At 36.7% G+C, this 16389-nt stretch overlaps 1 protein-coding gene across 1 annotated transcript in view; it reads right to left on the reverse strand.

The window, feature by feature from the left end:
- ADGB (androglobin) overlaps window positions 1-16389 on the reverse strand; it is a gene marked incomplete at both ends in the record, with an annotated part of 120730 nt that overhangs the window by 52185 nt on the left and 52156 nt on the right. Inside the window, 3 exons of the mRNA XM_081997158.1 lie at window positions 393-456; window positions 2376-2544; window positions 8133-8178. Of these exons, the coding sequence (XP_081853284.1) occupies window positions 393-456; window positions 2376-2544; window positions 8133-8178 (279 nt within the window). The remainder of the gene's footprint in view (window positions 1-392; window positions 457-2375; window positions 2545-8132; window positions 8179-16389) is intronic.

Raw genomic sequence — 16389 nt, forward strand, 5'->3', positions numbered from 1 at the left:
CTGCAGCTGAATAATCATTAAATTTAATTTAAACTCTAAACTGTTATAAGGTAGATCTAAGTCAAGATAAAGAGAGGATGCAGATCTGATTCACTGTAATATATACTCTCACTACCAACTTTCATGATTTACATACTCAATTTTTTTATTATCATAAAAGAGCATTCCGTAACATTTTTTTCTTGTCTTAAACACAGTGAAATACTTTTGGATATTTGCTAGCAAACATTACCTTTATATTAACTATAGTAATCTTAATGCATTATTATTTTTTCAGTAATAACAGTTTTAGGTGATGTGCTGATATAATTTAGGATATATGTATTATCTAATTATGTAAGACGTGGACAAAGGTAAAAAGAAGCACATGAAAACTCAGTACAGTCATATACCTTAAAATCCGTCTTCTGATAGTTATAAGCATATGTATGTGGCTTGTGGAAAACATACAGGTTCCTAGGAAGAAAATAAAATAAAAATACATGTAGGAAAACAAACTCAGTAAAAACGATATATTTCAGGAAAATGTCTATTTCATAACATAAGATACTAATTTTATTTTCATAAATCAGACTCCCAGCTATTTCTCAAAAATGGTTCATTTTTAGTTTCAAAAAAGGTGAATAAAATTCATCTCCAGAGAAAGCAGCTGACATTAATTTTGATCTTTGCTGAACTTCTACAGTTTTCCATTGGAGGTTAGGCCACTAATTTGTCCAGTTTGAATCTATAAATGGTAATAAGCTAATATTACTCTAAAACTTCCATGCCTACCTGCAAATTACTGTAATAAAGTTATCTATAAAGTATCACTGTAAGGAAGAACTCTTTTGTATAGTTTATTAATGTGCTTTTTCAATTCTGTTTGCACACCTTCAGAAAGCTACTTAGCTCCTGACAACAATTTTTTCTAACCTTGATTTAACCAAGGGCAACATAAATTACTTCAGCTTTAATTGAGGATGGAATCAGATGCTAAGACCAATGTTGTTCTTAAAATAAATGCTTTGATTACTCAGAAACTTCACAGGGATCCTGATCCATTGCTGATATATCAACCCCTACAATGACTAAAATTTTCCTCATTTCTCCAAGTTGATATGAACTCTGAATATTCATCTTATTTTCACTGTATCTGAGATACAGGCATTTCAGACAAGAAAATGCTTTCAACAGAACTGACTGGTAAAATGAAAATCTTAGGTGTCTAATTTCTTCTGAGTGATAAATTCTTCAAAGGTCAATCAAAATGCTTTGTTACCAGCTACTTTATCAGTTCACTGTGAAAATAAGTAAACTCTTGCCTGTCTAGGGACAGGAATAAGAAACTGAAAAATGCTCTATACATTAACCAATATTACTGCGGTCTACAAAAGATCAAAAGTACTTTAACATTTGGCTGACAAGTTAAAAAGTTCGTATTTTACATTCTCTCTGTATGACACTGTGAGTAAGACTTTAAAAGGAAAGGAAATTAATTTGCTTGTGATGCATCTTCTGAAGGCCCCATATTCCTGGACCCGGGTCTCCCTAAAATTAGTCAGGCAAACCTTAACAAGGTCTACAGTGATCTATGATCTTTTATTCCTAAAGTTCCTGTAGTGGTGCTGGGATAAAAGTTACACATTCTCCCTCAGAGAAGGAGAGAGTTTAATATCTGCTCAAGAAAACACTAATTTATGAAAATACAAGCTTCACAAAGAAATCTCAGTTACTACTTCAAATGAAAAAAACCTGGGTGAATTTTCTCTGACAAAATTATTCCCCTCAACAACGTCAGATTCTCTAAAGGACCTATATTGTACCAGGCTTCTTAAAGCTGAAAGACAGAAGCTAAAGATATTATGCGACAATTACACCTGCTTTTTTATGTTTGCAGAGGTATAAATGCCTTGGAATCATATTGAAAAGGGAGTGAAAGAAAGCACCTAGCTAACCAAGCTGAGCTATGCTGCTGGCAACAGAAGATTTCCACTTCTTTTGCCTTAGAATTGTGTTGTTCAGATGCAGAGTGTGTCTGTCCAGTGGCTGATGGGTTGGGCATGTGAGCGCCCTAATGCTGCATGCTCCATGACCTACCATCTTCCACCCACATTTCAGTCTGACAGATGCTTTATGAAGCTGGTGGTTGTGTTCTCCGCTGTAGTCTGGAGGACATACCCAAGACACAGCGTGGGGCTGCACCTACAGACTCACTGTCAACAGGGATAGCAAGTCTGGTCTGAAGAATAACCTTGGCACTGCTCTGAAAGGCAAGATAGTTATACAAAGAAGATATGTTGAGAAGATACAGTTTTTATATAGTCACATTTCGCATTTTACCATTGTTACATAGTATATTTTATGGAATAAGACCCAAAACTTCTGTTCCTTACTGGAAACAAACACAGAAGTCTTCAAAACTAATCCAGGTTTCCCTGGAAACAGAAGTCCTTTCTGACTCCATTTCTTCCTTTGATTTATCCACTCTCTGGCTGTTCATACCAGTATCAGCTGTTTCTGACATTCGTTTTGCATTAAAACTGATATTTTCATTTAATTTTTCTGCAGACGTAAGAAGACACACAGAGTCAATACAGTGACAATATGCGCATTAAACTAGTATCATTCATATATTGAAAAATTATCCTAAAATTACCAGGATATTTTCCATACAATTCAGAGTTTAAAAATAAAAACTAAACCACTAACCTAAAAAGCTCAAAAGGTGACTGAAACAACTCTGTATAGGTATTTGTTGTTTACATCTGCAACTGCTTAAGTATTCTGCCTCAATATACTATCACATATTGAACTGTGCACTAGAACCTTGAATATGAGCATGTTAGGCGAACATAGATACGAATTCTGCAAACCTAAAGTCATCTATATGGAGAAAAATACAACCCCCTAAAGCTGCTATTCAGTGAAAAGCTGATGGGGCAGTATCATAAAATTTTTACAACCCACATAATGTAAAAAATACACAGAATTGTGGAGGACACAAAGACCTATCCTTGCCTCTGGTGCTTACATAGTACCCCCTGTGATGCTATTCATACAAGTCAGTCTAACTACTTGTAAACAGAAATAGATTTGAACTACATTATATGAATTTTCTTGTAGGAAAATCAGAACTACTCTCAGATTCATACCAACATATAAACACGCAACTGTAGACACATTTTGCAATCATTTAATAACTTTTAAAGTTGTGTGTAATGTCACTTTCTCTGCCTTTATTGTGTGAGATTCATATAAATAGTTATTAAAGATGTTTAATCTGGCCCAAAAAGAAGTTTTGAGAATAGCTCAAAACAGCTGAGAACAGTCAAACAGAACAGTTCAAACATGAACAGCTATTAATTCAGAATGTTTGCTGAGGAAAAAGATGAGGTAATATCCAAACAGGTAAGGTATAAGAAAGCTAATAAGAAAGCTAATTAGAAAAATACATAATTTATATTTAAATATGTGCTTTGTAATATTGCACAATCAGCAAGACACATAGTGATGTGCTGGATAACTAATGACCTTACAAGATGTAGGTGTCTCTAAATTAGTTTGCAACTATTTTTCAAGATTTGAAAGAAATGTAATGTTAGAAAATGCACCAAGGACCTTTTCCTCTTCCATACACTATGGAAAAACTACCTGAAAGCTATAAAATCTAGGCTTTTCCTTAGATTTAAGTTAGCGTGAGTTTTAGGCCTCCACTGAAATAATCGCAGTGCTTGGCTTACAAATGTGCATAACACAAAGAGGATGATGAAAGGGTCGCCAAAGCAGAACTATGCCCAATGTCATCTTCCTGTGTCTCAGTGTTGCTCCTCTTTGTTCATTTGGAATGTGAGTACTAGAGTACTATCAATAGACCCTCTTCAGGATCAATAAGGTCAGTAGATCTCTGCAGCCTTCAAATAGAAGATATACTCCACCCTAATTAGAAGCCAATATGTAAACCTCTCTGATGATTATGTATGCAGGCTGGGGTCAGAGGGAAGAAGCAAAACCAGTGTCAACAAACTGGCTGAAGTTTCCCCACTTCTCTTTGAAGAAGTAATAAGAATCTTGTGAGAATGTCATCAAAAAGCGAATTTTATTCTTTTTGATCTATGCAGTCCACAGACAGTGCTGTTCAGAGCTTCCTGATAAAATTATATGAAAAAAGTAAATCAAACTGCTAACTATAGTTTACCTTACATGCAAGAAGTCTAGCTATGAGAAAGTGCAAACACCGCGTGACATAATGAAGATATAATTTGTGGCTACAAGGTACTACTGTTTTCGGTGCTACCATTTATTCATTATCTGGACACTTTGTTTCTGGCTTTTTTTAGTCATGAGCTAGCTCTTTAGGAAAACACAATAATAACAAAATAAGACATTTGCTAGCCAAGTAAATGAAAAAGCCCAAGAAAATACCACCTTGTAAAGAAAATGTTCAAAATGGTTCAAAATTGAAGTGATTCCCCTGCCTCAGTTTTCAGTAAGAAGGGATAGAAAGGCTGGCTTATTGGAATAGAGGTACAAAACCAGAAATTTCCCATTTACAGCAGAAATGGCAAGAACGTAACACACTGAATATGGAGGATGTAGCTAATTTCTGTAACAGAGCACGCAGACAATGGCACAGCAACTCTCCAACCCACAAAATGGTACTTAAGATATCTTTAAATGAAGTTTTCTACCATGAGTTTGAAGATGAGCAAGTGTTTTACAGAAAATATGAAGAGTGATCTAACCAACTACAGATTATGTAGTCCAACGCCAATAAACTAAACTTCCAATGCAGGCAAATGGGTAGACGCATTGAAAGACAAAATAACTTTATCCAGGTAGAACATGTCAGACTATCTTAGGGTTTGGGGTTAGGATTTTTTGGGGAGGGGGAGATTTTTTGATTTAAAAGAACATACAAAGAAACAAAAATATCATACATGCTCTGCCTTAAGATGAATTCCATTTTCATTATGAAAAAAGTGCTACATAATGCTGCAAAGCTGAAGGCAATCAACCTATGAACTTTAGGTCCACTTTAACAGAAAGTCAAATTCTAGCTACTTTTATGGAAAATATAAAGATTGTCCATCTGATCAAAGAAATTTGCCACCTTACTGTGTACTACTACAATATATCATCTATACATTGTATAGTAATGTCATACTTAATCCTAGCGTGCTTATTTGAAATTTCACTTTCTAGTTTTTTCATTTTCAGCCTGTATTTTTGCTTCATTATGTCTCTGGACAAATACTGGAACAGCAAGATTTCTGTGAGATAACAGATGATCATGGGAATAATGTGATACTACAAACAACTTCATCAGATCCAGCATCTGCACCAAAAGCAATTGGAAATCACAGAAAAGCACTTCATCTAGAGACTACAACTGCTTTACTATAACAAAAACACAGACAGAATAAGTGCAAATGTACAAATTTTCATTTTACAACAAAGCACAATTAAGTGTGATTATATATTTTAGGACAAATTTTTTGTTCTAGTGGATTTGCAAAGCTATGATTTCCTACTCAGGACATTCTAGAGAAAGACAGTGATGCACTATACTTTTACAAAAAAATTTCATTGCATTTGGTAAACTTTAATAGCACAAAATTTCAACAGACTTTAGCACCCTAAGTAGTTTAATGAGAATATATTAAGCTTTTTTATTTTAAACTTTTTTTTTTAAACAAACATAAAAGGACAGCGATTCCTAAACCAAAAGGCTGAAATATTGAAAAGCAATTATTTATCCAGGAAATAATTTGTTTATATGTGTGAGTTTACTTATAAAATATCACTGTTCTCAATAGGAATGTGCTTCAAATCTGCTTCAAGTGAACAGAAAGAACTTTCCTTACATTAGACTATTCTAATATTGACTATAGACTATATAAGACTATATATTGAACTGTCTAATGACCTGTAAACAAATTCTGAAGAGATAAAGTTACTGAATTCTCATTCATGTACTTTGCAAAATTTGAGCAATTTTCAGCCATGTTAAAAAATGCATTCAAATCCCCATACGTATAAATAAAACATTTAAAAAAAATATTTCTCTGTTTCTCTCAGTTTTGGTTCATGATTCATGCTCTCAGATATTCTGTGGAGTTGAAAGACTCACAATGAATCGTTTTGAAGTAACAGTAATATGAAGTAACCTTCATAACCTACAGTGTATGGCACCATGCAAAGCATTAAGCCAAGATATATTACTAAGCCTCCTTTCCCACTGATTTATTTTTTTAAAGATACTTTTTTTTTTAGTTCATAAAGAAAAGCAATCATACCTGCACCACCTAATAAGAGCATAGAGCTCCAGTCTTTGAATCTTGTAACAATTAGTAATATTTTCTATGTAAAGTTGGAATAAATGGGTTTTGCATAGAGAAATGACAACATATGGGTTGAGATGGCCTGGAGATTGTGAAGAGAACCTGATTACAACACATTTTCTTATAGTAGTGATGTGAATTATTAGTACTATAGGACACAGGATGGAAATAAGTCCACTTCATCCTTTTCCTTGGTTGTGGTATGGCAGCTTTTCTTTAAGTAGACTTTTGAGTGAGCAGAAAAGAGGGCAATCTGGCTAAGATTAAGATACACTGACTTCAGAATTAATTAATAGCGACAGCTACAAAAGTACTTCAAGATCTCAACACATGCAGGCTTAAAGAGTCACCTACTGCAAACTACTGTATTTCTACTAGGTTTTGGCATTGAGCTGTGAGAGAATAACTGGATATATTTCCAGCTCATTAACTTGTAGCATTTTGATACAGTGAGATTCTTTTCATTTGGTTCTTTTTTTTTACTGGGATGTTATTAATAAAAATAAGACTTTATAAGAAAAGACATTCAAGCACTATAGTACTTGAAACCATTATCACTTCTTAAAAGTATAACCTCAAAATTATATCCTTTGCCTGTACTGAATATATGTCTATCAAATTTGTTTTAAAACTATTTATTAGTATAAGTTTTGGAGAAGTATGATTTACATTTCCTTCGAGATATTTAGGAATCATAAATGTATTCTTACTCTTCATTATACTTTTAGTATGACCCAGGTTTTTGGCTGTTTTTGTTTCCCTCTCTCTTTATGACCTTATTATGTATTACCCTATTTGGGGGTTACTATAGATGGTTAATAGGTTGCACATTTTTCCAGAATAAAGATACTGTTAAAAACTGTGAAAATATCTAAACATCTTGGGCAAAATTACCGGGTTTAATTACTGTATAAGTTAGGAAGTTGTGCACATGCTTTAACTGAGAGGGTATTTATTGTATTACTATTAGAATAAGGGATCATAGATATTTTACAGAGAACAAAATAAAAATTTAAAAATGTTGTTAAAAGATGTCATTCTATGCCTCCCCCCCCATGAGAATCAACCTTCAGAAATGCTTAAAAAGCAAAGGCGCATTGCACAGGCTTCTACAGGGACTGAAGAGTTGACAACCAAAGCCAAGATGAGTGTCACATCTATGAATCATGGTGTAAATAAAGCATGAAACCTATTCACAGGTTTAACATGTTCTTCAACTCTGAGATTCACTTTCAGAACTCTGGTAAAAGGAAAGGTGTTTCCTAGCAGTCAGTTTTAGGAGAGGGTCATTGTGCACCAAGCAAATCTAGTCACTTTTAAACAGAAGGCTCTTACTAACTTCTCCTGACCAAATCCTTAAACATTCACTTAAACAAAGTAGTACTCATTTTGAAAAAAATAATCAGTTTGAATACTCTTCAAATATTTATCTAAAACACATTAAAAAAGTAGCATTTATTAAAATGGCAGTTGTCCTTTATGCTTGCCTTTTATTTCAGGAAAAAAAAAGTGTAACTCACGTGAAAAAGAGCTCTGCATACAAAATCCAGTATATTTTACTGGAGAGTAACTTATGAGAAGTGTTATTTTTTTCAAAATATTCTCGTAAACTAGGGATTTTTAATACCAATCTGAAAATTCTACTCTATGTAATTATACATGCTATCACCAGTTCTTCAAAATTTTTTCCCATTAAAAAAAAACAACATAAATAAGTAAGACTGTTGATATTTGTACACGAGGACTAACACTGAGGCCAAACAATATGGGAACAACAGAAGTCTGAATATAAACTTTAAACACTCTTACCGTTATTGGATCTCTCTGCATTTTGCTGCCGAAAGAGGGTGGTCTCCTATACGGTGAAAAAAAAAACAAACCACAAAAAAAACACAAAAACCAACAATGGTGATTACAAACTTGCATTATTTTGTTAAAGAAAATACTTGGGTTTGGGGTAGTCCTTCCCGAGATGGAGAAACAAACCAGTAAGTTATCATTGTAGTATTACTTTTTTAAAAGAAAAATAGAAATAATAACATTTACCATAATCCCTACATATACATCACCAATAGACAGATTGATATTTTTTCTAGAGAAGCGTATGGTATCTGGAGTCTGGGATAAAAGCCTTTCCACATGCCTACTCCTCTGCTCTTAAAAAATGTTCTTTGATATTACTGTTCTTTGACAATAAAATAAGTTCTATTCTAAGATCTAATTAGTCCTATTGTATAACCAGTTCTGTTCTTTTATATTCTAAGTTTCCATTCTTGGAAAGTATATGGAGGGTTCCTTTTCCAAAAAGCATTTCTTGCTGTGCAAGTGTACACAACTGTCACTGGAAACAGCATGCCTAACTGCTACAGCTTCTTTTGTTTTCTATCAGCTGAACAAATAAAAAAGTAGCCTGCTCTTTTTTTTCATGTTTTTGGCAAACAACTTTATCCTGGTCAGTCCCATTTCCAAGCTAGAGCTGCTGAACTAATATTAATGCAATATCTACTTACATTTGAAGTTGAAATCAAGTCAGCCAGCCTTTCAGAAAGTCCACTCATCAAATTTGCAAGGACAGGGTCCTTTTCTCTGAGAGATTCAAATCTTTCATACTGTTAAAAATGCATGCCTAGTCATCCTTCCTTCTGACTGCCCTCTTACCTGCAATATGACACACTCTGCTCAAGACTCACTTGCACTTTTTTTTCTCCTTTTTTTTCTTTTTTACAAGGGAGGGAGAGCAGGAGAAAGACATTTCACAGTTCCCAGCTTATTTCCTATTTGAATGTGGTACTATTAACAGGTTAACTGGACTAGCTTTGCCTTTGCAAAGATAAATATTAAAGCCTAAAAAAGCTACTGCAAATAAATTTGAAAGCTTCTTTTCATTCCAGGTCTCCTTTTAACAAGATTTGTCATGCCTCTCCCCACCCAAACTCCTCATATATACACCTGCTGAAACTTGATAGCATTGAGCTGGCCAACATCTAGACACACACAGTGATTTTCTGTTCTGTGTTTCAAAGAGGAGTTGTGGGAGCTATACTGGCTTGGAGCTGCTTTTATACTTTCTCAATACAATCTACAAACATTTTTTGAGAGGCAGACTGACATAATTTAGAGAGTCTGAGTAAGTTAGACTGGATGTCAGGTCACAACGGTACCTAAAGCTTGCACAAGGTCGCTGTGCTATAACTCCAGGTCTGCCTCAACCCTCCTGTTACAGACTACCCTGCATACACAATATGCAGGAAGCTATGATTGCTTCCTTAGAGGAAAGCCTTATGGCTTTCTACCTTAATTCCTAGCTGCAGAAAAATTCTTCCTGCAATGTTTTACAGCACTTACACGGGCCCAGAATAGGCTCAGGAATCTCACCTCTGTCAAAATTTTAGGTGTTTGATCTTCTCTGACCTAACTAAAGGAAAGAGTTGAGAGAATACACTACAGATGTAAGAGTCTCTGTTCCAAAACAGGAAGTACCAAATAACTTAATACTTATAACTGCAGTATTTTTAATTGAGAGAATTTGAAAGTCCCATTTTTTCACAGTACAAATCCTAGATTATATTCCAAATCTGTTGTGGGTTTTTTAAAGAATGTTCATGAGTCAAAGCTGGGGACAGATCTAATATAAACAGCAATTAAGAGAAAAATACATACATTGCTGAAATTGTTAATGGTTGAACAATTTGGTAGTTGAATATACTATGCCTTACACCTCCCTTTTTAGATTACTTTCTTGCTTTTCTAGAGTGAGCTGAAAAGGACACAATAGGATTTTGCAATTGCCCGTGTACTTCAACTCCTGTTTTCAGACTTCTCTACATACAACTGTGCAAAACAAAAGGCAAGCTGTGATCACTTGTCACATGACATTGACATTCATGCCTCAGCATTTGATGTAAAAAATCTCTAGTAATACATGGACTATCTCTTCCCTTTAAAATGTGACTTCAGAAGTACTCATGCACACAGCTGTCATATTTCTGCATGGCAGTCTACAATGTGCAAGATTCCAATATTGCCAAATTTCTTGTTTGAGTCACAGGATCTACCAAACAGGTACATGTCAACTGTACAATTTCTCAAGTTTCTTCTCAGAAATCCTGGGCATGTCCAAAGTATAAAAATTATCAGATCTGCTGTCCAAGCCTTGGAGACTGTAATGTTTGCACCATGAGCCTAGAACTTTCTGCTAGACTTACTGTTCATGGACAGTACACACGAACCATGCTTCTAGTACAGACATGTGGCAGCTTACTACAGAGCTACTTATTTGGTATTAACAGCTGGAAGCAGGAAGGCCTGTAGAGATACAGAAAATTCTCAAACACTGCTTCAATAGAATTTTCAGGAAAGGAGGAGAACGTACCCTGGAACATCTGGATGCTTAGCAAGGTTACTTTAGCCAGTTTGAGCTGTGAAATCAATCTAACCACAGCTGTGTAGAGTCTCCTGTAGGCTCATTTACTCAGTTTTTGGAGCGCAAACGTAACAGTCAAAAGCTGTCTGCTTCTCTAATGGTGCGGGATGTGTCCACCTACTGAAACCTCCAATTCTGAGAGAACTGGGAGTGTCAAGGAAGTTCTCATTCTGTTATGCTATTGCCTCAGCTACAGCAACTAAGACATTGGCACAGAAAGAGAAACTAAAGGCATTTTTCCTCCTTAATGAACATACATTGTCTGAAAGGTCAACTCTGCTGCCACAGCATCTGATAAAGAAAAAAATAAAGACAGACTTGGATCCAGCTGTGAAACATGAAAGGATGCACACAGTTAGGTTCAGGGAGGATTTATTTACTTACTGTTCTTCCAGTAATCAATGGTGTGCTGGTTTTGGCTGGAATAGAGTTAATTTTCTTCATAGTAGCTAGTATGGGGCTATTCTTTTGAATTTGTGATGAAAACAGTGTGAATAATTTAGGGATGTTTTAGTTACTGCTGAGCAGTTCTCACATAGAGTCAAGGTCTCTTCTACTTCTCACTCCACCCCACCAGTGAGTAGGCTGGGGGTGCACAAGAAGTTGTGAGGGGACACAGCTGGGACAGCTGACCCCAACTGACTAAAGGGATATTCCATATCATATGACGTCATGCTCGGTATATAAAGCTGGAGAAAGAAAAAGGAAGGAGGGGATGTCCGGAGTGATGGCATTTGTCTTCCCAAGTAACCATTACATGTGATGGAGCCCTGCTTCCCTGGAGTGGCTGAACACCTGCCTGACGATGGGAAGTGGTGAACGAACTCCTCGCTTTGCTCTGCTTGCCTGTGTAGCTTTTGTTTTACGTATTAAACTGTTCTTATCTCAACCCATGCGTTTTCTCACTTTCACCCTTCTGATTCTCTCTCCCATGCCACCGCGAGGAGTGTGCATGCGGCTGTGTGGTGCTTAGTTGCCAGCTGGGGTTAAACCACAGCAAATGTTAAATCTTAACACAAAATCTGAGGAAAATTACTTGTTTAACTTAAAAATCACAAATCTAATTTATTGTCTATTATGTTTTATAATAATTAACATATAATTGCAAAAATAATGGTAATTCATAAATATATAGCTATCTTGTTACTTTTGCGGCTTCACTTGTATTTTTCAGCCTCCTGACATTAGCTATGTCATTATTTTATTCAAATCCACCAAATAATATGTTTTAAAATCCATCTGATATTTTTATAAAACCAGTATCCTTTTCTATTGTAGAAATGATGCATGGCAAAACTTTTCACACCAATTTTTCCGTAAAAAACACCAGTCTTCCAAAAATAAGCTCTCTGGATATAATGGCACATGAAGGCATAAAGCTTCAAATACATAATTTTTAAGATCAGAAATCCATTTTAAATCTACCTCCAAAATGACAAAGATGACCAAAAATATTTCTTAAGATCCGACCCTGTATTAAATTTCCAGGTTTGATGTTGACCTGAGAGTTGTATCATCAAAGGGCTTTGCATCTCTAGTCACTTGGACACAATCTGTTCTGCCTGCTCCTGAGTCACTGTTTTCACTAAATGGAGTGTCAGTTCTCGGTTTAGCTGTGATGTGGAAGAAGGTAACAGAGGTGGCTTTTGAAAAAAGGCAGTGGTACAAAAGAATAAAACAGCTGCAAAGTTGTGCACAGACTAAGGTATAGGAATGGCTTAAAAATACTGGATTACCAATTCGGCTTCTTTTTTATTCAGTCTCTAGTGTTGGAGCTGTCCCAATCTATAAGCAAGTAGATATTTGTGGGCACATCAGAAAGATTCTCTATACCACAAATATCTAAATTTGTGTCGCCCTTCTTAAGTCCCTCTTCTAATTCATGTGCCTCATATCTCATGTATACTTTTTTCCTGAAAAAATAAGCAAGGATTTTTCATTTTGTGCAGATTGAAGTAACTTTCAAAAAAAAATCTGTAAAGAAAATAGAATTTTTTATTTTCTACCTAGCCCTCCTGTTGACTCAATACCAATGCACTGGGCTTATGAAATATATCTTAAGAAGGAATAGAATAAGGAGAAGAAAAATCTTGTTATGAAACAACAGTATGGAATGTTTATGGGGAACTTGAAAAAAAGTACACAACTGAGCATGCAAACTAAATTGACTGGTGTCAACTATAAAGCAGAAGGTAAGACTGAGCTTGCATATATAAAAGGATGGCACTGAAGTAAGAAAACTGAGGTAAATATGAACTTTAAAGAAAAAGTGTATTGTGTTTATGTCACTGGGAGAGAGTGGCGATTTTAACCTTCTGCTCTAGAAAGCAGCATTGCCAGGGAGCTGAAGAAGCTGAAGAAGCCACAAAGAAAAATCAGAGTGTTCTGCTTCGGATTTCTGAACATCACAATCAGGTCAGTCTATTAAAATACATAGTAGCCATTGCAAATTTTGATGGTAAACGTATTTGGATTAGATTTTTCTTGTTTTGTCACTGCTCAACATTTCCTCAAACAGAATGCAAAGAGCTTTCTTCTCAATGGAATTGGAGATAACTTGTATTAAAGAATTCATCACAATGAAGAATATTCAAGTAGGCTTTTGAATGGCAGAGCTACAAGGAAACACTATTCCAGGATAATATTTTTCTCAAAAGAGTTTTCCAAAATTACTGTTCCAGAAAACTGCAAGACACTGTGCAATTTTACATAGGATGACTTTTTTCCTGACCACAGAATTGTATAAGCCATAAAAATGGAAGGAAAAATCAGGTTCTGAAAACCTTCTAGTTCAAGAAGCCATTATTCCACAAATAATTTTTTCCAACCAAATGGCACAAGCCAAAAATCTACTTTCAAAGGCATTCCAATGCATCTTACACATATAAATTACTTACCTTCCTATTGAAGAAGAATAAAAAGAGAGCCTCTTCCTTACAGAACTGGGCCCTATTTTACAGAGGTTTTTAAATGAAAAATTCACAAAATGTATTTTCTTAAAAACATTTAAGATGATTCAAGATCATTTTAACTATCAAAAATACATGTTTTTAAAGATTTTTTTTTTTTTTTTTACTAATGCAAATCCACAAAGCTTTTAGAACTGTAAAATCAGAGGGAATGGGAAATTCAGGGGAAAAAAAAGTTTGAAAAGATCAATAATAAAGCATTTCTATTCTTTGCCATGAGTACTTTGGGGACACAAGGGATAATGCCATGTCTTTCAACCTGATATTCTTCACAGGCGACACATCCAGCTCCTAAAATGTTATCTTTCATTTATAACTAGTCTCTGTTTCTGTGACAACAGACCTTAGGAACAGTGAATCAGATATTCAGTAATGTACCTTCATACAGTTTACATTGGAGTGAATTGAAATATGCCAATTTAAACTTGCTGAGGATATCGCACAGAAGCTGACTGAATTTCAGTCAGCTTAAAGCATAGAACAGCTGCATCCCAAAGATTTACCAAATCTGTATCAAAGTTTTTAAGGAAGACATCTCATGAATAGCAACCACACATGGAGACAGTACTATTCACACAGTATACTACAATACAAAATACTACAAATTAGCAATAACCTAGTGAGATGGGGATATCAAAGTTTCTCTTTCAGTGTTTGCTTATTTAATCACTAATTCATTTAATGAAAAAAAAGTACAGATGTATATTGTTATTTCAAGTTTTAAAACTATGGAAAGAAAGCTCTCCCATAATGAATCTCACAGAACTATCTACATAATTTTGTTGATTGAAAGATTTAATACGTGAAATAAAGAAGATTGTTCTGCAAGTTAAAAAGATTTTCTTTTGCAATCCATGCAAATGCAGTCCTACTTACGAATTGCAGCTATTAATAGGCATAGCATTTTTCACCTGAGATTTAAATTGAGGCAAAAGTAAGGTTCAAGTAGAAATCAATTAGTTGCTCATGACTTCCTACATTTCATGTCTGAATCAGACTGTGCTCAGACTAAGTCACGCTCATGTCTTCTTCCAACCCTTCCAGTTTTATCAATGTCTGTCTCTCTTGTATTTCCTTACTTGCCCTTGGCTCTCCTTGACTGCAAGTCACAGAATCACAGAATCACTGAGGCTGGAAAGGACCTTCAAGATCATCAAGTCCAACCATTAACCCAACGTCACCATGTTCCCTAAACCATGTCCTGAAGCACCACATCCACACGTTTTTTGAACACTTCCAGAGATGGTGACTCTACCACCTCCCTGGGCAGCCTGTTCCAATGCCTGACCACCCTCTCAGTGAAGAAATTTTTCCTAATATCCAATCTAAACCTCCCCTGGCGCAACTTGAGGCCATTTCCTCTCGTCCTATCGCTAGTTACTTGGGAGAAGAGACCAACACCCACCTCGCCACAACCCCCTTTCAGGTAGCTGTAGAGAGCGATAAGGTCTCCCCTCAGCCTCCTCTTCTCCAGACTAAACAAGCCCAGTTCCCTCAGCCGCTCCTCATAAGACTTGTGCTCCAGACGCCTCACCAGCTTTGCTGCCCTTCTCTGGACATGCTCCAGCACCTCAACATGCTTCTTGTAGTGAGGGGCCCAACACTGAACACAATATTCAAGCTGTGGCCTCACCAGTGCCGAGTACAGGGACACAATTACTTCCCTACTCCTGATGGCCACACTAGTTCTGATACAGGCCAGGACGCTGTCGGCCGCCTTGGCCACCTGGGCACACTGGTGGCTACATATTCCGCCGGCTGTCAACCAGCATCCCCAGGTCCCTTTCCGCCGGGCTGCTCTCCAGCAACTCCTCCCCAAGCCTGTAGCATTGCATGGGGTTGTTGTGGCCAAAGTGCAGGACCCAGCACTTGGCCTTATTAAAACTCATGCAGCTGACCTCCACCCATTGATCCAGCCTGTCCAGATCCCGCTGCAGAGCCCTCCTACCCTCCAGCAGATCAACACTTGACCCAACTTGGGTCATCTGCAAACTTACTGAGCGAGCACTCAATCCCCTCATCCAGATCATCAATAAAGATATTGAACAAGACCAGGCCCACAGCCAAGCCCTGGGGAACACCGCTTGTGACTGGCCGCCAGCTGGATTTATCTCCATTCACCACAACTCTCTGGGCTCGGCCATCCAGCCAGTTCTTTACCCAGCGAAGAGTACACCTGTCTCAGCCACAAGCTGCCAGTTTCTCCAGGAGAATGCTTTGGGAGACACTGCCAAAGGCTTTACTAAAGTCCAGGCAGACAACGTCCACAGCCTTTCCCTCATCCACTAGGTGGGTCACCTGGTCATAAAAGGAGATCAGGTTGGTCAAGCAGAACCTGCCTTTCATGAACCCATGCTGGCTGGGCCTGATCCCTTGGTTGTCCTGCACATGCCCTGTGAGCGCCGTCAAGACGAACCGCTCCATGATCTTCCCCAGTACAGAGGTCAGGCTGACAGGCCTGTAGTTCCCAGGATCCTCCTTCCAGCCTTTCTTGTAGATGGGAAGTCCTACTGTGACAGACCAGCTTTCTACAATCATATGGTTCTAACACTCTCTGACTAGGGGGGAAAATCAAAGTGATGTTCCAAACTACTTTTATGCTTCCAGAACATAAACATGTATTAATTTGTAACTAAGTAAATCTGTACTTGTACAGCTAGAGAGACTGAAGTCA

Source organism: Phaethon aethereus, assembly GCF_964289735.1.
Source record: "Phaethon aethereus genome assembly, chromosome: 3".
Classification (NCBI taxonomy): domain Eukaryota; kingdom Metazoa; phylum Chordata; class Aves; order Phaethontiformes; family Phaethontidae; genus Phaethon; species Phaethon aethereus.